Below are 27,173 nucleotides of genomic sequence, written 5' to 3'. Positions count from 1 at the left end.
GTATCGCTCTAGTATTCGATCAGTTAGATTCTGAAGCTTTCAGTCTCGTCGTTACATCATGTCTTCGAGGTTAAGAAACATAATGTGTTTTTTTTCAACGGTGTTGGATCTTTTCTGTGGTGTTGGGTCCACAAGCTGCTTCTGTACACATTTAATGATGTCTAGGAGGCTCTCTAACCTTGAACCATCGCACTCTTCTAGCTATTTAAGGCTTGTGCATTGGATCTGCATTGTATTGTACAGCTGTCGTAATGTACACTGGGCCTCTTTCACTTTACTTACTTTCACTCTGTGTAAGCTCTGGAAATGAAATACGTATTTTATATGTTTTCAATACTGGCTTTTGTCATTTTTGATATCCTCAGCACTGTGCTGAATATCTGTGTTAGTGAAGGAAAACAGTATCAAACTGCTGCAAAAGCTACATTTTCAATGGATTTAATTAATGTGGCAAAAATGAAGGAGGGGAAATCATCCGAAATTCTGAGCTGCTGTTACATGATTCCACATTTACATCCCTAATGGTTAAATTGTTGATTTCAAAATATAAGCTTGAGTGCTCATTGCTCTCTATATGTTCCCTGTACAGCACTAAGATGAGGAGAAAAGCTCCAACATCTGAACCATTGTGTTTCAATAACTGCAAAAATTGGCATTTTGGAAAAGGCCCTGTTATATATAAACTTTTGAGAGTCAAACATTTTTACAGTGACAATGGTGCTTGGGAGAAAACATGTTGTACTGCATGTACAACTTTGGCTGTTGAATAACTGTTGTTTCAGAGCAAATTAAATATCTGATATACCTTAAGCCCAAGTAAAGATTTAAGTGTTATTTTTTTTCTCTTTCTTTTCAGGCAAGTAATCTGGTGATGGACTTCATGGAACTGCACTTGGGAGCGGTTTTGTTGTGGGTCCTGGTGTTGGATTTCTGTGGTTGGACTGAGGCTGGTATCCTGTACCGTGTCCAGGAGGAGCAGCCGCCCAGCACGCTGATAGGCAGCCTGGCATCAGACCAGGGCCTGCCAGACTCTGGTCACCTTTACAAGCTAGAGGTGGGCGCTCCATACCTGCGTGTAGATGGGAAGACAGGGGACATTTTTACCACAGAAATTCCCATAGACAGGGAGACACTGAGAGCCTGCCGCAGCATGGTCAGGGGCAAGCCCTGCTTCCTGGAGTTTGAAGTGTCCGTCACAGACTTGATCCACAACCAGAGTCCCAGGCTCATCGAGGGCCGCATCGAGGTCCAGGACATCAATGACAACACTCCGCAGTTCCCCTCCCCCGTGCTCACCATCTCTGTCCCAGAAAACACCCACATGGGGGCGCTGTTCTCCATCCCCCTGGCCACAGACAGGGACTCGGAGAGGAACAGGGTGGCCGACTACGCCCTAACCGCGGGGCCAGATGCAGCGACTCTCTTCGGCCTGCAAGTGGCAGAGGACAGGGGAGAGAAGCTGCCCCAACTCATCGTCCTGGGAAGTCTGGACCGGGAGCTCAAGGACAGTTACGACCTGAACATTAAGGCTGTGGACGGAGGTAACCCCCAGCGCTACAGCAGTGCCTTGCTGAGAGTGGTGGTTGCTGACGCTAACGACAATGCGCCAAAGTTTGACAAGGCCACGTATGAGGCTGAGGTGTCAGAAAACAGCCCTGTGGGACACTCTGTGTTGCAGGTAAAACATTTAAATCTTGCAGAGTGATCGGTGTGTTGTGTACGCTAGTGTATAGATTTATACAACTCTTACTATGAGAAGACATAGTGGTTTGTATATCCACAACTCATTAGGATCTGGCATGTAGTGCTGGGTTTCTAAGCATTACCATGATGAAATGCCTGAATTTACAAGTTCTCAGAATGGCATCTTAATGAACTGTTGCCAAAAGCAGCAGAGCCAATTTATTGAACGTTTTTTGAACAATTAGCCCACTCAGGAAATGTTCTTCCTGAGTGGGTGTTTTGGTTTACAGTTTTTGAGTTGAAAAAAAACCTCAGTTGACATTTGCATTCTTTACAAGCATGTGTCTCTGAAGCTGAGATGGTGTGTTTTCATATTATGGCAAAATATTTTTAACATGCACATTTATACGCCCTTGCTTATCTCCCACCTGCTGTAAGCTAACTTCAATGACAAACCTAAACCCCTTACCCATACCTCCATTTGCTAACATAATCCCTGAATTCTTACCCTTATTCCAACGTTTTACATAATCCCTTGTCTCTGATTGCAGGTGAAAGCCAATGACTCTGACATGGGCCCCAATGGAGAGATAGAATATACGCTACACCAGGCATTAGACCCAGTGCCAAAACTCCTGCAAATTGATCGCTCCACTGGCATCATCTATGTCAAAGGGCCTTTGGATCGGGAAGAAATCAGCGATTTGACATTCTACGTAGTGGCCAGAGACAAAGGTCCCCAACCCAAAAGTTCCAAGACCTTTGTTACCATCGAGGTGACTGACCAGAACGACAATTCCCCTGCTGTGGAGATCCGTGGGATCGGCCTGGTGAGCCACAGTGACGGTGTGGCCAACATATCAGAGGACATGCCCGTGGGCACGGCGGTGGCCTTGGTCCAGGTGTCTGACAGGGACGAGGGGGAGAATGCAGTGGTCACATGTGTGGTGGCAGGGGACGTGCCTTTCCAGCTGCGCCCAGCCAGTGACTCGTCCACTGACAACAAGAGAAAATATTTCCTGCAGACCACCACCCCACTGGACTATGAGAAGGTGAGGGAATACCGTGTGGAGATTGTGGCTGTTGATTCTGGCAATCCAGCTCTCTCCAGTACTAACTCATTAAAGGTGCAGGTGACTGATGTTAATGACAACTCTCCAGTATTTTCCCTGACCCTGTTCGAGGTTAACTTTGCAGAGGAGAACCAGCCAGGGGACAAGGTTGTGGACGTGGTTGCCACGGACCCTGACAGTGGCACTAATGCAGAGCTTGTCTATAGCATCGTAGCAGACACATCTACCAGAGGCCTGTTTGAGATTGACCCTGACTCAGGGGAGGTGAGGGCACAAAGCCCTCTGGACAGAGAACATAGAGCACATTATGAGTTCAGGGTCAACGCGGCCGATAAAGGCTCCCCCAGTCATAGAGGAACAGCCACGGTCGTGGTCAAGGTGCTGGACCGCAATGACAACGACCCTAAGTTCATGCTGAGTGGCTACAGTTTCTCTGTTCTGGAGAACATGCCCCCACTCAGCGCTGTTGGTATGGTGACGGTGCTGGACATAGATCAGGGAGAGAACGCAAGAGTGCAGCTCTCTGTGGAGCCAGACGGAGGAAGGTTTGTGGTTCAGAACGGAACAGGAACCATCCTGTCCAGCATCTCCTTTGACCGGGAAAAGGAGAGCAGCTTCAGCTTCCGTCTGAAGGCAGTGGATGGGGGAGAGCCTCCCAGGTCCTCCTATGTAGGTGTTACCATCAATGTCTTGGATGAAAACGACAATGATCCTGTGGTCACCAAGCCCTCCAACTCCTCCTTCAGACACTTGTCCCCTCTAGGTTCCCCAGACAGCCGTGTAGAGCTAGTGGAGGCTGAAGACCTGGACACTGGGCCCAATGCAGAGCTGGTCTTCAGCATCACTGGAGGAAACCCTTATGAACTCTTCAGCATCTCCTCCACTACTGGGGAGATCACCCTGGCCAAGGAGCTTACCCAGAAACATGGTGGGCTCCATCGCCTGGTGGTTAGGGTGAGTGACAGAGGCAAGCCTGCACGCCACACTACTGCCCTGGTGCACATCTTCGTCAATGAGACCATCGCTAACGTCAGCCTGGTGGAGGCGCTGGTGGGACACAGTCTCTACACACCTCTGGAGACAGACATCGCTGGTGACCCTGACTACGGCCTGGCCACCCAGCGCAGTAACATCCTGTACGGCAGCCTGGCTGGAGTGGCAGGCGTTGTCATGGTGATTGTGGTGGTGGTGTTTATCCGCCACCGCATTCAGAGGGAGACGAAGAGTGGCTACCAGGCTGGCAAGAAGGAGACCAAGGACCTTTACACCCCCAAGCAGGGGCCCAAGAACGGCAAAGGCAAGAAAGGCAGGAAAGGAAAGCCCTCTAAGTCCTCCAAGCCCTTGGGAGAGGAGGAAGAGGTCAGCCTCCAGAAGAGTCTCAAGTTCAACCTGGATGGGGTCAACGACAGCCCCAGGATCCACCTGCCCCTGACATATCCCCCAGGTAGCCCTGACCTGGGCAGACACTACCGCTCCAACTCTCCCCTGCCCTCCATCCAGCTGCAGGCCCAGTCGCCCTCGGCCTCCCAGAAGCATCACGTGGTCCAGGACCTCCCTGCCACTAACACCTTCGTAGGGATTGGAGGAGATGACAACTCAACAGGTTCAGACCAGTACTCGGATTATAGCTACAAGGCCAGCCAGCCAAAGTACAACAGCAAACAGGTAAGTGTCAGTTTATTTATTATTGTCTCTGACAGTGGTAGGAGGTGGTGTGTTGTTAGTGGAACGGCTGTGATATTTAAGGCTATGGATGGGGGTCTTAAGCTTGGAAATTACACCAGAAAAATGATCAAGCAGTAGTTTCAGAATGCTCTTGGCTGCCTGCTTTTTACCACTTCATTTACACACACAATCAGTACTTCAAAAAGGCTTTAGCAATTAGGATAACGTACATTCACTTTCAGGGAGAAAGGCCACAAGAAATAAGAACTAGCTTTTGGTCTCTTTTAGGGAGGTGGAGAGGAGTCTGCCTCTCCTGCCTCTTCTCTCCCCTCTTACCCTGGGTTCATTAAGCTAGCTGGTGAACAGAGGAGGTGAGGAAGAGGGCGAGGTCTTACACTTCTGCCTGACCTCGTGCCCTGCAGACCATACAGGTCACATGTTCTTATCTTCACACTGCACTCCGCCTGGCTAGGCTCTGACCCTTCTACCATTGCCATGGAAACATAAATATTAATTGGCTCAGAGAGGATTAGAATGCAAAAAGATATTAGGGACAGTATGTCTGTCCTTGTGCATACTGTATGTACTGATTGTGTGCGTCTCTGCAAGTCTATTAGCTTAACCTGCGTGGTACAGTATGTTCAAGAATTGATCCTATTGTTAAGGGGAAATGGGTGACTGGGCTCTTTATATGTGTGTGACACTCTAGCCCAGTCAGTTACCACTGGTTGGCTAGTGGCTGGTTGGTAGTTTCAGCAGATGTTGTCTGACAGTTTGGCCGATTGCAAGCCCCTGTGGGCGAAGAGAGTTAGAAGAGAGAACAGCCACCCACTGTCACCACTGTGTCAGTGATGGACAGCATATGTGAGCAAAGTGACAATGGAATGCAGCCCAACAGTGGGTTTGTTTGTTTGGGTCTATGTGAGTACGTCTGTGTCGAGGTAGGTTTCGGGTATATCTGAGGATCTAAATGTCTAGTCCAGCTACATGCTACTGCTACTGTCTTGTGTGCACCTGTGTATCACGCTAGCCTCTCCATCTCTGTGTTTGTGTTTCGAGATGTGTGATTTGATTGACAGATGTTGAAACTCATGTGACATACCTTAGCAGATGTTACCTCCATGTATGGCATCCCCATTCACATCAGGAAGAACAGATTTACCCAAATAAATAATAATGTCGCTGCCTAGCGGAGTGACAGATGTGGAGTGGAGAGCTTACTCTAGTCAACCAGGCTGCTCTCAACAATGACTCACATTCTCAGTGGAGATGTGCTCAGGTGTCTGAGCGCTCAAAGATTTTGGCAGTGTTGAATGTAAACACACTGGTGCTGCCATTCTCTGTCAGCACATATTTATATCTCTGGTGGTTTCACCTCTTCTCTCTTTAACTCCTATAACTGGATGTAGGGCAAGCATGTTTGACATACAGGATGATATCTAAGAGTAAACAACAACTTCATTTTCCAGTGACGTGATTTGAAGCCTGGACAGAGCTGTGTGAGTGTAGCCTATTTGTGTGAGTGAGTTAGATGTTACGGCGAGGTGAGATCTTACAGTTGGGTTGAGGGATATGTATCTATGGGTTTTCCCAACACGCTCTCCCTCGTTCCGAATGTGTGAAATTACGTGATGGTTAACGGGGAGACCACTAGCTCACATTTAGCCCAGAGTGTTGATAATTAGCCCGGTCGGGCCAAAGATCTGACACCTTTTTTTTTTTCAAATAGCATTTTAATGATGTGTCCCTCCTCCTTAGGAGAGAAATGACCAGTGTGAGAGATATTAGCACACAGAGAAAGATCAAGGGAAAGGCCTTCCCAGTTCATTTGTAAGTGGGCGTGAGGAGCGCTTGTGAAGCCGTAAATCTGTACTTAAATTAAATCCACGCAATTAAAATGCCTTATTAGTCAGAGATAGCTAAATGTTGTCCCCTGTGGGGCTCCGCCTTCATCTCGGCACTGCAGCGGGCAGCTCCCTAACTCCATCTTCAGCCAACCTGAAGGATTCTCAGAGAGGATTCAGGGCTAGCCTTAATTAACCCTACTTTATTATTAAACTGGCCATGCACTGGGTGAACTCTAGGCATCCCTGTGAGCTAGGATTACCCCAGTTTGAGTTCGCTATCTGAGAGGTGCATAGATGCATTTCAAGGGGCGAGGACAGAAGCAGAATCTCCTCTCCATCTCCTCAGATGTTTTACAATGCCGTCACGCCTAATACTCTGTTTCTCACTTTCTCTCTTTCTGAGACCACAGAAACCCTCAGTTCAGAGCAAATCCATGCCATCCATGATGCAGACTTTCTCTCTCTTCTGCTCTCTCTTACTCTCTCTCTCTGTTTCCACCCCCCACCCTCTCTCTCGATGCATCCATCTGGATAGCACCCTTATCAGACACATTCACACAGACACACACAGTGCAGAGACATCTTCTACTATCTGATTCAAAACACTACCAGACATTTCCCACTAACATCCTCTGTTGCAGGAAACAATGTAGAATTAGGAGGAAGTATTTCATAGCAGACCAAGACCCTAATTTACCTTGAGGGGAAAGACCGATCAATTGTCAGCAAATATTTTGTTAGTAGATACTGGAGAGAGATATCCCAGTGAGGGAAATTCACCAGGTAATGAGTAATTCTAATACACCTGGAGCAACAGCAAGACTCCCACTGGGGGGATCGAGTCAACACAGGGAGGACAAGGAAGAAAGCAGAGAAGCAAACGACTTCAATTAGCACACTGACTCTAATGAAATTGAGGGTCTTCGAACCGGGACACAGGGATTGATTTAATTGACATAGCATTCTTAGACAGAATAGTCAAGGCTTGCCATCTGAGATTGGCTGGCCTGGCCTTGCATTAAGGTATTGGCAAATGTGGATGACCTCAGAGATTTGCCGGGGCTGGTTGGTCTAAGAGACCCTATATTGGGTGTGAATGGTGAGAATGTAAAGTGAAATCACAGTGCACTCTGCACTGCCGCTGTGTTGAAGTGGGCAATTTACAACTAACTTTCCCCTGATTACCTGTTACGAGAGATTACAGCTGGAGACCAAGTGAGGCTCCCAGGGCACATTCAAACCCACAGCCTTACCAGAGCAAATGTACAGACAGGTTGTCATGGTAACTAATATGTGGCACCTGTACACAGGAAAAATGACAATGATAATGATCTTCAAGCCCAATGTGCTTCCTTATAATATGATTCCCTCTTCCCCATGTCGATTTGATCAAATTACCTGGCAATGCTGACTTGCTTGTTGATGCAGTCGGAATAATATTAGAAAGTGACACTCTCCCAGCATCTATCTGAAACTAATGTAAAGCTGAGCCTTTGGTTACCTATGTTCCATTCTCATTTCTCTGCAGACAGATGCTTTCTGTGGGCTGCCCATGGTAAGATTCCCACTTTTATGTAAAAATACAAAAGAGAAGCTCCTTTAGGTAAAACTCTGGAGGCTCAGGTCCCTGATGGCATTGCCTTTAGCTCAGATATTTTATCACCACACATCCCAGCCTCTTTACCTTCTGCCAGGCGGATTAGTGCTTTTATCAATAAGCAGCTTAGCGCCAAAGCGTCCCTCAATAATATGCCACGGTATTTTCTCTCCTGCTGGTTTAACTTCTAGACTCCTCTCTCTTCCCCATCTCCCTCTATCTTCCTCTCTTTCTCTTGCACTCTTCTCTCTCTTCCTCACTTTTTCTAACTCTGAATATTGTTAATTCTCTTCTCGTCTGTAACTTGGAGCAGTATGAAATCTGTGTATTGTGTAACTAAGCTAATTTTCAAAAGAGAACTGTTTTCTTAAGGCCAGATAGCTATCGTGTTTACTTAGTCAGTGAACGCGCTCCCATCTCTGCAGTGAGGGAATTGAAAAAGATAAAAACCCAGACTAGACTGTCTCTAACCAAGCATCAGGATGGTGCATGCCAATGGAAATGTACAGAACCTCCAGAATGTTTAACATTGCAGAGGTGTTTTATCCCTTGTACACAGAGAGAGTGATGGAGAGGGAGAGAGATATAGAGAGAGGGGGGTATGGGATGAGACGAGGGGTGAATGAGTGAGAGGTGAAAAAAGGAAGAAAGAGGGAAGGGTGTGCATTTGTCTACAGGTCATATTAGGAACACAAACAGAGACAGAAAAGTGGGGAGGAGAACAACAGACCCGTCCGACATGTAACCCCATTAGAGGTCCTGTATAGAGCACCATAAAATCCATTAAGACCCATTAAGAAAGTATACAGTCACACATACACCTTGAAGGCCACTCAGCCACAGAGGTGCCCAGTTACACAGATTCAATCAAGCTTATTTATTTAATTGTAGATTTAAATGTCATATTTGCATAATACCCAAGTCAGCATAAGGCTATATTTCACTGGAAATCTTTACACCCAATGGATTTTTATTCGTTATGCTGTGGTATCTGATTACATGAGGCTCAATTTAATACATCTTTATTAATATGATAATACCAATTTATACAGTGTTTCAATAAGTTAGCCAGGACATGGATTGTTGGCAGTAATTGTTGTGATGTAGATTTTATTGGTAACCGTTATGCACATGACTGATTAGTTTTCTCATGTGTTTACAGTGTTTTTATCTCTGAAGTTGATTGCTGATTTGCTTTCCTGAGGTCTGGGCTTGGCAGCAACTTCGGTTAAATAAGCTACCCGTAGTATAACGTCATGTAACCAAGAAAAAAATGCCCAACATTAAAGATGAATGACATGAATAATGTAATATACTCTGACTTAAAAGCAGACCAGAATGCATCAGAAATAGTGTATTGTGTGCTTGTCCTGAAGTTTACCCCACTAAACTGCACTCCAACATACAGCACCTCTACTAGCAACTCCTCTAGCACCTCCTCTCTGTACTCATTTCTGGGGGAACACTGTATGCAGCTGTGAGGGCTCTGCACACTGCCTCTCGAGTGATTAGTGCAATGCTAATTACGTTTGATGAGTTTGACCCAAATCTTTGAAAGGCAGACGTGTTTAAGGCAGAGATTGGGAATTTCTAAATCCAAAATAGCTGATTCCCTGACTTGGCCGTAAATGATTGTTTCCTGGTGCATCGCTGTGGATAATGATCCACTTTTCAAAATCATCCAAAAGCCCTGAAAAAAAAAACACTCTTCAATAAGTAATTGCATAATTTCATTTCCCTTGCTGACCAATGCTGGCTGACATGAGAAGTGATCATTATTTCTTTCTGTGTCTTCGCCACATTAGGGACCAAAGATACTAAAACATTTCATAAATATTGAACCCTGCTGGCTCTTGGGTTCCTGCAAAAAGATGTTCACTGCTGTTTCATGTTGGCCCTGAAGAACATGACTTAATTGCATAAATCTTTGAAAATGGGATGATAGGGAAGAACTTAGCATCTATGACAATGGGAATTGTTCTGATGGCTCGGCCTGCCTGTATCAGAGTCATACACAACTTTGTTGAACTCAATATGTTCCAGCATGACAGATGAAAAGAAGCCTTGGAATAGATGAAGACAAAACCTTCCCTGCTCAGCTTTAATGGCCTATGCGACCAAGCTTTTAATTGTGTTTCTTAGTCAAAAGGACAGTTTATTGTGCATGCTGCTCTTAGACATGTTAATGTACATCAGTCTCTTTCGGCTTACACTGCATGAGTGTGGCTCTGAAGGTATTTATTTAGCCTACGGTGAAAAGTAATGATCAGCTCATGTATTTTAAAGGTGTAGGCTAATATTCCTCAGGCTAGGGCCTGTAGGGCATGCAGGTGTTATCAGGGTGCTCCAACTCAGTCTTGATTAACCTTCTGAAGATATCTGTCCGTTGCTTAATTGGTATGCAGCAGAATCATGATTATATTGGGGAATACTGATTTACTGTAGGCATGATGGATAGCTAGTGCCTGAAGTCTTTAACATTTCTCAATGTTAACGATTTTTCTCAATGTTATGGTTTCATCTCAATATCATGTTTGGAAATCCATTTAATACAGTATGAAGTACTTTTTTAATGTTATTAATGCATTTCATCTCTCTACCAAATGGAGCTCCTTTCACTCTATTGACTTTACCAAACCATTACCTACTCAGATGTTTGTCTTTAGGCCTACTGAGAGATGATTATTTTCATGGTGATTTTACACTGTTATCTCCACACAGGGCAAATGGAGAGGGAGAAGATCAGAGATGAGTGGGTTTGTGTGTGTGTGAGAGAGAGATGGACGAAGCACCTGTGTTAATTATCTGTTTAAAAACACTTGTCTGGATGATGAAATCCAATTAAAGTGCTTTAAAACAAGCAGAAATTGGATGAATACTGTAGTATGTGAGGCTATAAGGAGATAGGATTGAATGGGAGAGAGAGGCATGAGATGGGTAATTTGCCTCAGTGTCTCTGTCTATTGGTGGTAAAATACTCTTCCTCTTCCGTTCTCTCACCGTTGGACCAGCTCTTGGCTGGAAGAGACCACTATAGAGGACCCAACACAAACACATAACCTCTAATAATACACATACTATAAATCATAATAAAAATATTACCCTAGTTGTTTAATTGCTCAGGAGACATCATTATCCAGCATGGCTGAATAACATATCTCTGGGTTTTACATATTACACAGTTGAGTGCACACCACAGACAATTCAGGTTAATTACCGTCGCTCAAGGATACACAGTGGTGTCCCCATCTGAGGATTCAACCTGCAGCCTCCAGCTCTTAAGTCTGGTTGCCACATATGCCATGCCAAATAGGTTTTTTCTCTGCTTCGACAGAGAGGTTTTCACTGAGGACGCAGACTATACCATTCATTACATGGAGGTGGTCGCAGGCGACTCTCAGCCAATAAATGAGTTTGTCCAATTCTGCCTGCGATGCATCAGGAGTGCTATGTCAGCATCCACTCTGCTCCTGGACCAGGAATACATACAGGGAGGAGGGAAGGGGGGCCATGGGTGCACTGGGCAAACGTAACCACTGTTTTTCCAGCATATTAGCTACTGCTTCACCAAAGCAAAATGTCCATTTATCCTCTCCAACCTCCGTCTTTTTTTCATTAGGGCGTTCAGGCTTTGTAAGAATTAATGAGATTATATGGACGTACTTTATTATCAAACACACTCCAATATGATAATTCTGTCAATTACGTTTTTATATTTGTGTTCTAAATGAGATTTCAATAGCATTGCTTAGCGATAAAGTATTTTTTTTTACGTGGAACGATATATGGAACTGGATATATGCCTATATACTGTACTGAGTGTCGTTAAAATACTGTGTCCATGCAAGCAGAAAGAATACTGTGTGTGCAAAATGAACTGTAGCTCAGGGTGGATCCTCATCTTCAGTTCTGGAATGAGGGGCAAGTGTAGGGTGAAAGGGAGGTGGATGGATGGACGGGAGGATGGTTGGATGGAGTGGGGGGTGGAGGGTGGATGGAGTGTGGGGGGGGGTTGCTGTCCTCGCTTTTATGAAGGAGAAGCAAACCAATCTGACAGTGACAAATGAACCATCTCCTCTCCCCCAACTGCCAGCCTCATCCCTCTCAACCTCCTCCATCACCCTTATAATCTTTCTTTCTTTCCTCCCTCCCTGACTCTTATATCCACCTGTCCTACATATACTCCTTTCTTTCCACTTCTCTCTTGCATTTACTCTCTCGCTCCTGCTTCTGCTCTTACTCTCTCTCTTTTGCTTTTAGCCTCTCTCTCCTCTAACTTGCTCTCATTCTCCCTTCTCCTTCCTTGTTGTATAAGCACAGGAAGCTTTTGCCATGGAAAAGGTCTTTGTACATGATATATATTATTCCCGTGTGCTCAGCCTAATATTCAAGCTACTAATACAACATTTAAACCCCATAGATTGCCTAGGGCTGTATCACAAGTTGTATTGCATTTCAATAGTATGGTTACAGTCTAGTGCTATTTAACTAAAGTCAGGATAAAAGGTATATTTCATCTGTGATTATTGTTGAGCTTTAATCATCGTCCTGCTTCCCTAATAGACTTTCTTTTCTTGAGTGTTGAAATGGGATGCCAGGCAGAGAAGGCAATTAATTGCTTGGCTTCCTTTGCTGTTGTTCTTTCAGCCCTGTTGTTCTGTGTATTGGGCTGAAGCCTGATAAGGGAGAGAGCAGCAGGGCCACCGTGATATGCTGTGGAGCTGTCTGTCTTAATCTTCCCAGATCCACCATGCCCATGCTAATACAGCAGCTCCAGTCTGCTGAAGACTACCCATTGTTAGGCAATAGTAAGAGGACTATAAAATCCAATACTCAATATGATCAACACAATAGAGTAGAGCAGTTACAGTACAGCCTGTACAAAGCCTACGCATTCTTGTTCATAAATGGAATACAGCGAGCAGGCAACTGATAGTTTATTATAATGCAAATTGTACGGCCTGTACTGCAATACTATACAGTGCAGTGCATACAACATGAATGCAAATCTATCAGAATTGCCAGAGAAAATATTGCATATACAGTATAATGAAATCGGAGTAACAAAGTGTATGTATCAACCAACATATGGTCAAAACTACAAAGATTATACAGATGGATCCGGAAAAATATGTAGGTTCACCGGCCCAGTATGGACTTTCATTTAGAGAAGGGTCCGTTGTGAGCAATGGAAGGCATGACAAATATCACGCAAATATTGTTTATCAATTCTAGTGCAATTTAGCAAGGCTGATAAATTATTTTTTTTCATAACTAGGAAGTAGAAAATAAACCGTATTTGCTTCCTACATTGCACAGTCAATATTATGCAGCTCTCAATTTACACATTTGTTGAACTCACTGTGTTTTTTGTATTTGCTATTGGCAACCGTTTCCATGTAAACCAACATTATCTTGCCATGCCTACCGATTTAAAAATCAGATTTTATCTTTCGCCTCGCCTTCTTGTATTCATGTCAGTGTACACAAAGCACTCCCAGCGAAGACTGAGATGGTGCACCACAGGATTTTTTGCTCTCTCAACAAAATGATTATCAGAAACTGCAGGAAATCTCCCTGGGACGGATTGTCTCTGATTTGCAGCCATATGAAATGTCACCTGAGATTTGATAAGTATTATATGAAGCAGCCAGTCCCCTTTGGAGATTTCCACTGAGCCACAACATAGTGTCTGCTATTGTTCTGCTGATAGAATTGTGCGTTTCTGTGTGACCTGTGTCATTGTGTGATAAAGCTCATTATTATCCCTGGAGATGATTGTCATCCTCTATTGATACATGACTGAAGGCCTCATTATGCTGTTTAACTGTTGGCAGAAAAGCTATGGAACATGTTGACAGGGTTCATATATCTCATTCATACAGATCATTCATTACAGATCACGGAACGGTTCAATTGTGTGCAAAGTTGTCATCAAGGCAAAGGGTGGCTACTTTAAAGAATCTAAAATCTAAAATATATTTAGATTTCTTTAACACTTTTTTGATTACTACGTGATTCCATATGTGTTATTTCATAGTTTTAATGTCTTCACTATTATTCTACAATGTATAAAATTGTAAAAATAAAGAAAAACCTGTTTTTGCTTTGTCATTATGGGGTATTGTGTGTAGATTGATGAGGATAAGGCTGTAACGTAACAAATGTGAAAAAAGTAAAGGGATCTGAATACTTTCCGAGCGCACTCTATATATATATATATAGGGCGCTCGGAAAGTATTTAGATCCCTTTACTTTTATATATATATATAGTTTACATATACTTTAGCCAAATACATTTAAACTCAGTTTTTCACAATTCCTGACATTTAATCCTAGTAAAAATTCCCTGTCTTTGGTCAGTTAGGATCACCACTTTATTTTAAGAATGTGAAATATCAGAATAATAGAAGAGATTGATTTATTTCAGCTTTTATTTCTTTCATCACATTCCCAGGGGGTCAGACATTTACATACACTCAATTAGTATATGGTGGCCTTAGCCTTTAAATTGTTTAACTTGGGTCAAACGTTTCAGGTAGCCTTCCACAAGTTTCCCACAATAAGTTGGGTGAATTTTGGCCAATTCCTCATGACAGAGCTGGTGTAACTGAGTCAGGTTGGTAGGCCTCCTTGCATGCACATGCTTTTTGAGTTCTGCTAAAAACATTTTCTATAGGATTGAGGTCAGGGCTTTGTGATGGCTACTCCAATACCTTGACTTTGTTGTCCTTAAGCCATTTTGCCAAAACTTTGGAAGTATGCTTGGGGTCATTGTCCATTTGGAAGACCCATTTGCGACCAAGCTTTAACTTCCTGACTGATGTCTTGAGATGTTGCTTCAATATATCCACATCATTTTCCTTCCGTATGATTTCATCTATTTTGTGAAGTGCACCAGTCCCTGCTGCAGCAAAGCACCCCCATAACATGATACTGCCACCCCCGTCCTTCACAGTTGGAATGGTGTTCTTCGGCTTGCAAGCCTCCCCGTTTTTCCTCCAAACATAACGATGGTCATTATGGCCAAACAGTTCTATTTTTGTTTCATCAGATCAGACCAAAAAGTACAATCTTTGTCCCCATGTGCAGTTGCAAACCATAGTCTGGCTTTTTTATGGCGGTTTTGGAGCAGTGGCTTCTTCCTTGCTGAGCGGCCTTTCAGGTTATGTCGATATAGGACTTCTTTTACTGTGGATATAGATACTTTTGTACCTGTTTCCTCCAGCATCTTCACAAGGTAATTTGTTGTTGTGGGATTGACTTGCACTTTTCGCACCAAAGTACGTTCATCTCTAGGAGACAGAACGTGTCTCCTTCCTGAGCGGGTGTCAGGGATTTCGTCGTCGTCAGACGATATGGCGAAATCATCGTCGGAAAAGGAGGACCAATATGCAGCAGAATGATGAATGTTCATCTTGAAGTTTTATTAACTCAAAAGTGAACACAAAATAATAAACAACGTACTCACGATCTACTAGACAGTCCTGTTAGGCTCACACACGCTAAACACGAAACAATCTCCCACCAATGACAAACGCAAACACACCCTAATATATGGGACTCTCAATCAAAGGCAAATACACAACACCTGCCTTCAACTGAGAGTCCCAACCCCAATTAACCAAACATAGAAACAGACACACTAGACTAAACATAGAATACATCAAAAACCCCGGTATACTTAAATCAAATGCCCTTTTAGAAAAACACCACCCCGAACCACATAAAACAAATACCCTCTGCCACGTCCTGACCAAACTACAATAACAATTAACCCTTATACTGGCCAGGATGTGACAGTACCCCCCCTAAAGGTGCTAACCCCGGAATAACAAAAACCCCAAACAACAAAAAAATCCCCCTAAACTAAAGGGAGGGAAGGGAGGGTGGCTGCCGTCAACGACGGCACTGTGCTACACCCCCCCTCCCCAACCCACCTATATCTGGAGGTGGCTCTGGTTCTGGCAGTTCCGGGCAGACGACCCACCCCGGCAGCTCCGGGTAGACGGGCCACTCGGACTGGGCCGGAGGACAGACGGGCCACTCTGGCAGACCCGGAAGACAGTCGGGCCACTCTGGCAGACCCGGAAGACAGTCGGGCCACTCTGGCAGCTCCTGACTAGTGGGTGGCTCTGGCGACTCCTCACTGACGGGCGGCTCTGGCGATTCCTCACTGACGGGCGGCTCTGGCGATTCCTCACTGACGGGCGGCTCTGGCGATTCCTGACTGACGGGCGGCTCTGGCGACTCTTGACTGACGGGCGGCTCTGGCGACTCTTGACTGACGGGCGGCTCTGGCGACTCTTGACTGACGGGCGGCTCTGGCGACTCTTGACTGACGGGCGGCTCTGGCGACTCTTGACTGACGGACGGTTCTGGCGACTCTTGACTGACGGGCGGTTCTGGCGATTCCTGACTGACGGGCGGCTCTGGCGACTCTTGACTGACGGGCGGCTCTGGCGACTCTTGACTGACGGGCGGCTCTGGCGACTCTTGACTGACGGGCGGCTCTGGCGACTCTTGACTGACGGGCGGCTCTGGCGACTCTTGACTGACGGACGGTTCTGGCGACTCTTGACTGACGGGCGGTTCTGGCGACTTTTGACTGACGGGCGGTTCTGGCGACTCTTGACTGACGGGCAGCTCTAGCGACGTCGGACTGGGATGACTCACTTGAAGCCTGGTGCGTGGTGCTGGTACTGGACATACCAGACTGGGAACACGCACCTCCAGGCTAGTGTGGGGAGCGGGAACAGGACGAGTCGGACTGGGCTGATGCACTTCCGGGTCCGCACGAAAGACAGGAACTGGAAACCCAGGGCTATGGAGGCGCACAGGCGGCCTTGATCTTACCTCCTGCACAACCCGTCCTGGCTGGATGGAACTAGTAGCCCTGTACGAGCGGGGTGCTTGTACAGGGCGGACTGGGCTGTGCAGGGGCCTGATGGTAGCCGTGCGTAGAGCGGGAGTTGGGTAGCCTGGTCCTCGGAGGCGTACCGGCGACCAGATGCGCTGCGCAGGCATCCTCCTACCAGGCTGGATGCCCGCTCTAGCATGGCACCTGCGAGGGGCTGGAATAACGCACACCGGACTGTGCGTGCGTATGGGTAAGATAGTGCGCTCCTCAGCGAAACATGGCGCCCTCCACCTCATACGCTCCTCCATATAACCATGGGTAGCTGGCTTCCGGCTCTTCCTAGGCCTAGCCAAACTACCCGTGTGCCCCCCCCCAAAAAATTATTGGGGGTGCCTCTCGTGCTTCAACGCCAGTCGTCATCCTCGGAAACGTTCCCGGTCCTTACCAGCCATTCTCCATGGGCCCTCTCCGGCCATAACTTGCTCCCCTGTCCATCTCTCCCGTTCGTCCAATTCAACATCCCTCTGCTCCTTCCTCTGCTGCTTGGTCCTGCTTTGGTGGGAGATTCTGTCAGGGATTTCGTCGTCGTCGTCAGACCATATGGCGAAATCATCGTCGGAAAAGGAGGACCAATATGCAGCAGAATGATGAATGTTCATCTTGAAGTTTTATTAACTCAAAAGTGAACACAAAATAATAAACAACGTTCTCACGATCTACTAGACAGTCCTGTTAGGCTCACACACGCTAAACACGAAACAATCTCCCACCAATGACAAACGCAAACACACCCTAATATATGGGACTCTCAATCAAAGGCAAATAGACAACACCTGCCTTCAACTGAGAGTCCCAACCCCAATTAACCAAACATAGAAACAGACACACTAGACTAAACATAGAATACATGAAAATCAAACAGTGCCCAAAAACCCCGGAATACTTAAATCAAATGCCCTTTTAGAAAAACACCACCCCGAACCACATAAAACAAATACCCTCTGCCACGTCCTGACCAAACTACAATAACATTTAACCCTTATACTGGCCAGGACATGACAGCGGGATGACGGCTGCTTGGTCCAATGGTGTTTATACTTGCATACTATTGTTTGTACAGATGAACGTGGTACCTTCAGGTGTTTGGAAATTGCTCACAAGGATGAACCAGACTTGTGGAGGTCTACAATTTTTTTCTGAGGTCTTGGCTGATTTATTTTGATTTTCCCATGATGTCAAGCAAAGAGGCACTTAGTTTGAAGGTAGGCCTTGAAATACATCCACATGTACACCTCCAATTGACTCAAATGTTGTCAATTAGACTATCAGAAGCTTCTAAAGCCATGACATAATCTTCTGGAATTTTCCAAGCTGTTTAAAGGCACAGTCAACTTAGTGTATAATATTCTGACCCACTGGAATTGTGATACAGTACATAGTAGATGTCCTAACCGACTTGCCAAAACTGTAGTTTGTTAACAAGACGTTTGTGGAGTGATTGAAAAACAAGTTTTAATGACTCCAACCTAAGTGTATGTAAACTTCCGACTTCAACTGTATATATATATATATATATATTTATATTTTTCCAGGAACCCCCGAGGTGCCTTATTTATTTTATAAACCAGTTGCCAAAACAGCAAGGAATGGAATGACACATCTAAATTAAAAATGTTGCTTTACACTTCTACAGTGACTAACACGCGCAAATTATTTGTTCATGTTGATCTAAATGAAAAAAATTGTCCCATGTTATCAGTGGTTGTTGGCTTGCCCATGTTGTCGTTTGTTGGCTCCAAGTTGCTGGAAATGGAAGCCGTTCTTTTAGCTGGGGGAGCTGATGCTGAGTTCTCAGAATAGTGCTCCACTGCTTCCTCGCATCCAGATTTGGCCTTCAGTAACTTTGAGGAGAGGTTTCGGATCTGTGTCCACTGACAGACATTATTTGTCATTGCCTCTAATCCGGCATCCAACAGATTCTGGATCATAGTGGTTCAGAGGCAGTGGTTTGTGTAAATCGGTGACATGCCAGCTATTTTGCAGATCTTTGTCTTGACAGCTTTGCACACTCTTGGCATTCTCCTCAACCAGCTTCACGAGGTAGTCACCTGGAATGAATTTCAATTAACAGGTGTGCCTTGGAAAGAAATTCCACAAAATAACTTTTCACTTAATGCGTTTGAGCCAATCAGTTGTGTTGTGACAAGGTAGGGGTGGTATACACAAAGATAGACCTATTTGGTAAAACACCAACTCGATATTATGGTAAGATCAGCTCAAATAAGAGAAACGACAGTCCATTACTTTAAGGCATTTAGGTCAGTCAATCTGGAAAATTTCAAGAACTTTTATGGTTTCTTCAAGTGCAGTTGCAAAAACCATCAAGCACCCTGACTAAACTGGCTCTCATGAGGACCGCCACAGGAAAGGAAGACCCAGAGTTACCTCTGCTGCAGCGGATAAGTTCACTAGATTTACCAGACTCAGAAATGTCAGCCCAAATAAATGCTTCATTGAGTTCAAGTAACAAATTCATCTCAACATCAACTGTTAGGAGGAGAATGCGTGAATCAGGCCTTCATGCTCAAATTGCTGCAAAGAAACCACTACTAAAGGACACCAACAAGAAGAAGAGACTTGCTTGGGCCAAGAAACACGAGCAATGGACATTAGACCGGTGGAAATCTGTCCTTTGGTCTGATGAGTCCAAATGACTGCCGTGTCTTTGTGAGATGCAGAGTAGGTGAACAGATGATCTCCGCATGTGTGGTTCCCACGGTAAAGCATGGAGGAGAAGGTGTGATGGTGTGGGGGTGCTTTGCTGGTGACACTATCAGTGATTTATTTAGAATCCAAGGCACACTTAACCAGCATGGCTACCACAGCATTTTCAAATCAAATTTCAAATCAAATTTATTTTTATATAGCCCTTCGTACATCAGCTGATATTCTCAAAGTGCTGTACAGAAACCCAGCCTAAAACCCCAAACAGCAAGCAAAGCATGTGAAAGAAGCACGGTGGCTAGGAAAAACTCCCTAGGAAAAACTCCCTAGAAAAGCCAAAAACCTAGGAAGAAACCTAGAGAGGAACCAGGCTATGAGGGGTGGCCAGTCCTCTTCTGGCTGTGCAAGGTGGATATTATAACAGAACATGGTCAAGATGTTAAAATGTTAAAATGTTCATAAATGACCAGCATGGTCAAATAATAATAATCATAGTAGTTGTCGAGGGTGCAACAAGCACGTCCGGTGAACAGGTCAGGGTTCCATAGCCGCAGGCAGAACAGTTGAAACTGGAGCAGCAGCACGGCCAGGTGGACTGGGGACAGCAAGGAGTCATCATACCAGGTAGTCCTGAGGCATGGTCCTAGGGCTCAGGTCCTCCGAGAGAAAGACAGAAAGAGAGAAAGAGAGAATTAGCGAGAGCATATTTAAATCCACACAGAACACCGGATAAGACAAGAGAAATACTCCAGATGTAACAGACTGACCCTAGCCCCCCGACACAAACTACTGCAGCATAAATACTGGAGGCTGAGACAGGAGGGATCAGAAGACACTGTGGCCCCATCCGATGATACCCCCGGACAGGGCCAAACAGGCAGGATATAACCCCACCCACTTTGCCAAAGCACAGCCCCCACACCACTAGAGGGATGTCTCCAACCACCAACTTACCGTCCTAAGACAAGGCCGAGTATAGCCCACAACGATCTCCGCCATGGCACAACCCAAGGGGGGGGCGCCAACCCAGACAGGAAGACCACGTCAGTGACTCAACCCACTCAAGTGACGCACCCCTCCCATGGACGGCATGGAAGAACACCAGTAGGCCAGTGACTCAGCCCCTGTAAAAGGGTTAGAGGCAGAGAATCCCAGTGGAAAGAGGGGAACCGGCAAGGCAGAGACAGCAAGGGCGGTTCGTTGCTCCAGCCTTTCCGTTCACCTTCACACTCCTGGGCCAGACTATACTTAATCATAGGACCTACTGAAGAGATAAGTCTTCAGTAAAGACTTAAAGGTTGAGACTGAGTCTGCGTCTCTCACATTGGTAGGCAGACCATTCCATAAAAATGGAGCTCTATAGGAGAAAGCCCTACCTCCAGCCGTTTGCTTAGAAATTCTAGTGACAATTAGGAGGCCTGCGTCTTGTGACCGGAGCGTACGTGTAGGTATGTACGGCAGGACCAATTTGCAGCGATATGTTGTTTATGAACAGGACAATGACCCAACACACCTCCAGGCTGTGTAAGGACTGTTTGACAAAGAAGGAGAGTGATGGAGTGCTACATCAGATGACCAGGCCTCCACAATCCCCCGACCTCAATCCAATTGAGATGGTTCGGGATGAGTTGAATCACAGAGTGAAGGAAAAAGCAGCCACCAAGTGTTCAACATATGTGGGAACTCCTTCAAGGCTGTCGGGAAAAGCATAACAGATGAAGCTGGTTGAGAGAATGCCAAGAGTGTACAAAGCTGTCATCAAGGCTATTTTGAAAAAACTAAAATATAGTTTAACACTTGTTGGTTACTACATGATTTCATATGTGTTATTTCATAGTTTGATGTCTTCACTTTTATTCTACAATGTAAAAAAAAACTTAAATGAGTAGGTGTGTCCAAACATTTGACAGGTACTCAATATATATATATTGAGTACCTAAAATTATTTTACCCTATCCCTACAATCCCTCCCCTATATATATATATATATATAATATTATATATATATATATTGAGTACCTGTCAAATGTTTGGACACACCTACTCATTTAAGTAATTCTTTTTACATTGTAGAATAAAGTCAAATGTATTATAAAAAATGTAAAAACTATATATATATATATATATATTGTAGGGATAGGGTAAAATAATAAAGTAAAATGTATTATAAAAAATGTAAAAACTATATATATATATATATATATATATTGTAGGGATAGGGTAAAATAATAAAGTAAAATGTATTATAAAAAATGTAAAAACTATATATATATATATATATATATATATATATATATATATATATATATTGTAGGGATAGGGTAAAATAATAAAGTAAAATGTATTATAAAAAATGTAAAAACTATATATATATATATATATATATATATATATATAGTTTTTACATTTTTTATAATACATTTTACTTTATTATTTTACCCTATCCCTACAATATATATATATATATATATATAGTTTTTACATTTTTTATAATACATTTTACTTTATTATTTTACCCTATCCCTACAATCCCTCCCCTAATTGGAGTAAACTAATGGACAACAACACTTAGGCTTCTACTTCCAGTTTATACATACTATATATATTTTACGGACACAGCATATTTTACATTAGTTATATTTTGTTTGTTTTTAGTCCCATTCTTTAGCTATCCTCAACCCTTCCCATCTATTTTTGAAGACCATTCAGTTTTGATTGATATTTGCCATATATTTTTCAACTGTGCTGTATCACAAAAGTTCTGAAGCTTTCTATTCTCATAGTTTCTACAGATTGTAAATTAAATAAACATTTTTGCGAAGATTATTTTTATATTATTGATGAATTGACTAGGACACAGAAGTGCTATTTGCAGAGTTAACTCCTGAACCTGCGTCAAAAAACAAGCTCCTGAACCTGCGTCAAAAAACAAGCTATGTATGGACAGTACCAAAACAAATGATCTAATGATTCTGTATCTTCGCAGCAAAATCTGCAGAGTTAGGATGGTTGTATCCCCCATATACAGTATATAACATTCTATTGGGTGCAATAATTTTGTATAATAATTTAAGTGGAAAAACTCTTACACAATATGACTCTAGATACATTTTTTTTATCAGTTCATAAATCATGTGCCATGGAATCGGAACATAAAAAATCTCTTCCCAACCATTTTTTGTCCTTTAATTAAACTAGTATATTTTTTTATTTATCACAATTTTCTTTAACCAATTTTGGTATGTAATGAGGGGCTGACAGACAAGTTCCTTACTTTCTTCCCCTTCCACTTGCCTCTTACATTTTTGCAGTAATTTTGGGCAGACATTTCCATATATATTTTTGTCAGCTGTGTGTGTGACAACTCCACCAGTCCTATTTATCATATAATTGACAAAGATACCGTTTTTTTTTCTTTTTTTTTCTATCAATTAGTGTATTTGAGTTTAACCATAATATTTGTTCTGTCATTTCTGGTGGATTAAAAAGAAATTGCAACCAATTTTCTATGACTTGTTTCAAAAAATATTTTGGAGATTTCATTTTCAAATAGCCGAAAGTGAGAGGTTGTAATCTGAATAAAGGGAAAAAAGGCCATTCTTGAACACGGGGTGAGCCATTCTTACTAATCTGCTAGACAACCAGTTTGGATTTAAGTATAGCTTTTGTATGACTGAAGCCTTTAGTTAGAGTTCTAATGCTTTCATATTTCATAATTTCTTCCCTCCGAGTTCATATCCGTTATATAAATAGCCCTATTTAATTTTGTTTGCCTTGCCATTCCAAATAAGACTGACAATTTTTTTTAAACAAGTCATTAGGTGTAGGGCCATAAGCAAATAGGTAAACTGTGATATGACTAAAGAGTTAATCAGGATGATTTTTTTCCTTCAAATAGACAGGTATTTCCTTTCCATAGGAGCAAGATCTTATCTACTTTTCTATTTATTTCATTTTTTACACCTTTTTCTCCACAATTTTGTGATGTCCAATTGTTAGTTACAGTCCCATCGCTACAATTCCCATATCCTGTTAGGGACAGACGTTCCGCTAGCCAATGGTATCGCACAGCGCGAAATACAAATACCTAAAAAATGCAAAAACTTCAATTTCTCAAACATATGACTATTTTACACCATTTTAAAGACAAGACTCTCCTTTATCTAATCACATTGTCCGATTTCAAAAAGGCTTTACAACGAAAGCAAAACATTAGATTATGTCAGGAGAGTACCATCCCAAAAATAATCACACAGCAATTTTCAAAGCAAGCATATATGTCACAAAAACCAAAACCACAGCTAAATGCAGCACTAACCTTTGATGATCTTCATCAGATGACACTCCTAGGACATTATGTTATACAATACAAGCATGTTTTGTTCAATCAAGTTCATATTTATATCAAAAACCAGCTTTTTACATTAGCATGTGATGTTCAGAACTAGCGTACCCACTGCAAACTTCCGGTGAATTTATTAAATTACTCACGATAAACGATGACAAAAAACCTAACAATTATTTTAAGAATTATAGATACAGAACTCCTTTATGCAATCGCGGTGTCAGATTTTAAAATAGTTTTTCAGTGAAAGCACATTTTGCAATATTCTGAATACATAGCCCGGCCATCATGGCTAGCTAATTTGACACCCACCAAGTTTGGCCCTCACCAAACTCAGATTACCTTTGCTGTTCTTCGTCAGAATGCACTCCCAGGACTTCTACTTCAACAACAAATGTTGTTTTGGTTCGAAATAATCCATAGTTATATCCAAATAGCTCCGTTTTGTTCGTGCGTTCAAGTCACTATCCGAAGGGTGACGCGCCGGCGCATTTCGTGACAAAAAAATTCAAAATATTCCATTACCGTACTTCGAAGCATGTTTAACGCTGTTTCAAATATATTTTTATGCTATTTTTCTCGTAAAATAGCGATAATATTCCAACCGGCGATGTTGTATTCGTTCAAACACTGAAAGAAAAAAATTGAGTCGTCTCGTGCACACGCGCTCCAGTGTCATTGTTCTCAGCAGGACCACTCACAAAATCTCCTGCTGTTTTTCGCCCAGAGACTGGAGAGCTCTCATTCTGGCGCCTTCTGAGAGCCAATGAAAGCCTTAGAAAATGTCACGTTACAGCAGAGATGCTGTATTTTTGATAGAGATGCCCTAGAAGGAGAACAAATTGTCAGACAGGGCACTTCCTGTATAGAATCTTCTCAGGTTTTGGCCTGCCATATGAGTTCTGTTATACTCACAGACACCATTCAAACAGTTTTAGAAACTTTAGAGTGTTTTCTATCCAAATCTACTAATTATATGCATATTCTAGTTTCTGGGCAGGAGTAGTAACCAGATTAAATTGGGTACGTTTTTTATCCGGCCGTGAAAATACTGCCCCCTATCCCAAACAGGGAGCCACACTGCTAATTGAAACAATGCTCACTTAACCCGGAAGCCAGCCACACCAATGTGTCTGAGAAAACACTTTACACATGGCCACAGTGTCAGCGTGCACTGGGCCCGCCACAGGAGATGCTAGAGCACGATGGGACAAGGACAACCCAGCTGGCCAAACCCTCCCCTAACCCGGATGACGCTGGGCTAATTGTGCGCCGCCTCATGGGTCTCCCCGTCGCGGCCGGCTGCGACACAGCCTGGGATCGAACCAGGATCTGTAGTGACGGAGCTAGCACTACGATGCAGTGCCTTAGACCGTTGTGCCACTTGGATGCCTGACCTTATCTACTTAAGCTAACTTTATATTCATTTTCAGATCATTTCTTTCAGGATATGAATACTGTCGTGGAAGTTCTAAAGAATCAGGAGAGACTTGGATAATTCTTCAAGTAATCAAACACTTTATTCAAATATTGTTAACAAGGGAGCAACACACATCTAGGGTGAATCGATTGAGTGCTCGAATAATACAGAAACGCAAGGGGTTGATATATACTGCTCAAAAAAATAAAGGGAACACTAATATAACACATCCTAGATCTGAATGAATGAAATAATCTTATTAAATACTTTTTTCTTTACATAGTTGAATGTGCTGACAACAAAATCACACAAAAATAATCAATGGAAATCCAATTTATCAACCCATGGAGGTCTGGATTTGGAGTCACACTCAAAATTAAAGTGGAAAACCACACTACAGGCTGATCCAACTTTGATATAATGTCCTTAAAACAAGTCAAAATGAGGCTCAGTAGTGTGTGTGGCCTCCACGTGCCTGTATGACCTTCCTACAACGCCTGGGCATGCTCCTGATGAGGTGGCGGATGGTCTCCTGAGGGATCTCCTCTCAGACCTGGACTAAAGCATCCGCCAACTCCAGGACAGTCTGTGGTGCAACGTGGCGTTGGTGGATGGAGCGAGACATGATGTCCCAGATGTGCTCAATTGGATTCAGGTCTGGGGAACGGGCGGGCCAGTCCATAGCATCAATGCCTTCCTCTTGCAGGAACTGCTGACACACTCCAGCCACATGAGGTCTAGCATTGTCTTGCATTAGGAGGAACCCAGGGCCAACCGCACCAGCATATGGTCTCACAAGGGGTCTGAGGATCTCATCTCAGTACCTAATGGCAGTCAGGCTACCTCTGGCGAGCACATGGAGGGCTGTGCGGCCCCCCAAAGAAATGCCACCCCACACCATGACTGACCCACCGCCAAACCGGTCATGCTGGAGGATGTTGCAGGCAGCAGAACGTTCTCCACGGCGTCTCCAGACTCTGTCACGTCTGTCACGTGCTCAGTGTCAACCTGCTTTCATCTGTGAAGAGCACAGGGCGCCAGTGGCGAATTTGCCAATCTTGGTGTTCTCTGGCAACTGCCAAACGTCCTGCACGTGTTGGGCTGTAAGCACAACCCCCACCTGTGGACGTCGGGCCCTCATACCACCCTCATGGAGTCTGTTTCTGACCGTTTGAGCAGACACATGCACATTTGTGGCCTGCTGGAGGTCATTTTGCAGGGCTCTGGCAGTGCTCCTCCTGCTCCTCCTTGCACAAAGGCGGAGGTAGCGGTCCTGCTGCTGGGTTGTTGCCCTCCTACGGCCTCCTCCACGTCTCCTGATGTACTGGCCTGTCTCCTGGTAGCGCCTCCATGCTCTGGACACTACGCTGACAGACACAGCAAACCTTCTTGCCACAGCTCGCATTGATGTGCCATCCTGGATTTGCTGCACTACCTGAGCCACTTGTGTGGGTTGTAGACTCCGTCTCATGCTACCACTAGAGTGAAAGCACCGCCAGCATTCAAAAGTGACCAAAACATCAGCCAGGAAGCATAAGAACTGAGAAGTGGTCTGTGGTCACCACCTGCCGAACCACTCCTTTATTGCGGGTGTCTTGCTAATTGCCTATAATTTCCACCTGTTGTCTATTCCATTTGCACAACAGCATGTGAAATTTATTGTCAATCAGTGTTGCTTCCTAAGTGGACAGTTTGATTTCACAGAAGTGTGATTGACTTGGAGTTACATTGTGTTGTTTAAGTGTTCCCTTTATTTTTTTGAGCAGTGTAGAAACCCCAAAACTGCTTAGTCGTAGTTGGTTCTACCCCTCTCCGCAGATCAGGGCATCATAAGCTACCTTGTATTCTTCTTGTGGCCAGGTGTATCGGGTGTGTGAGGTCATAGCGCACAAAAAAGCAGTAATGGCAGTTCCGTTGCTCCTTTCTCTATCATTCATTTCTTTCTCCCCACAGCAATGC

General features: G+C 43.9%; 1 protein-coding gene across 1 annotated transcript in view; it reads left to right on the top strand.

Moving 5' to 3' along the window:
• The window catches only part of LOC106568095 (protocadherin-1), a 141,532-nt gene that overhangs the window by 10,424 nt on the left and 103,935 nt on the right, over positions 1 to 27,173 (top strand). The window contains exons 2-3 of the mRNA XM_045692359.1: positions 857 to 1,678; positions 2,235 to 4,421. Of these exons, the coding sequence (XP_045548315.1) occupies positions 872 to 1,678; positions 2,235 to 4,421 (2,994 nt within the window). The 5' untranslated portion in view covers positions 857 to 871. The remainder of the gene's footprint in view (positions 1 to 856; positions 1,679 to 2,234; positions 4,422 to 27,173) is intronic.

Source organism: Salmo salar, chromosome 13, assembly GCF_965601325.2.
Source record: "Salmo salar chromosome 13, fSalSal1, whole genome shotgun sequence".
Taxonomy (NCBI): Eukaryota; Metazoa; Chordata; class Actinopteri; order Salmoniformes; family Salmonidae; genus Salmo; species Salmo salar.
This window is presented reverse-complemented; position numbering and strand designations above follow the sequence as displayed.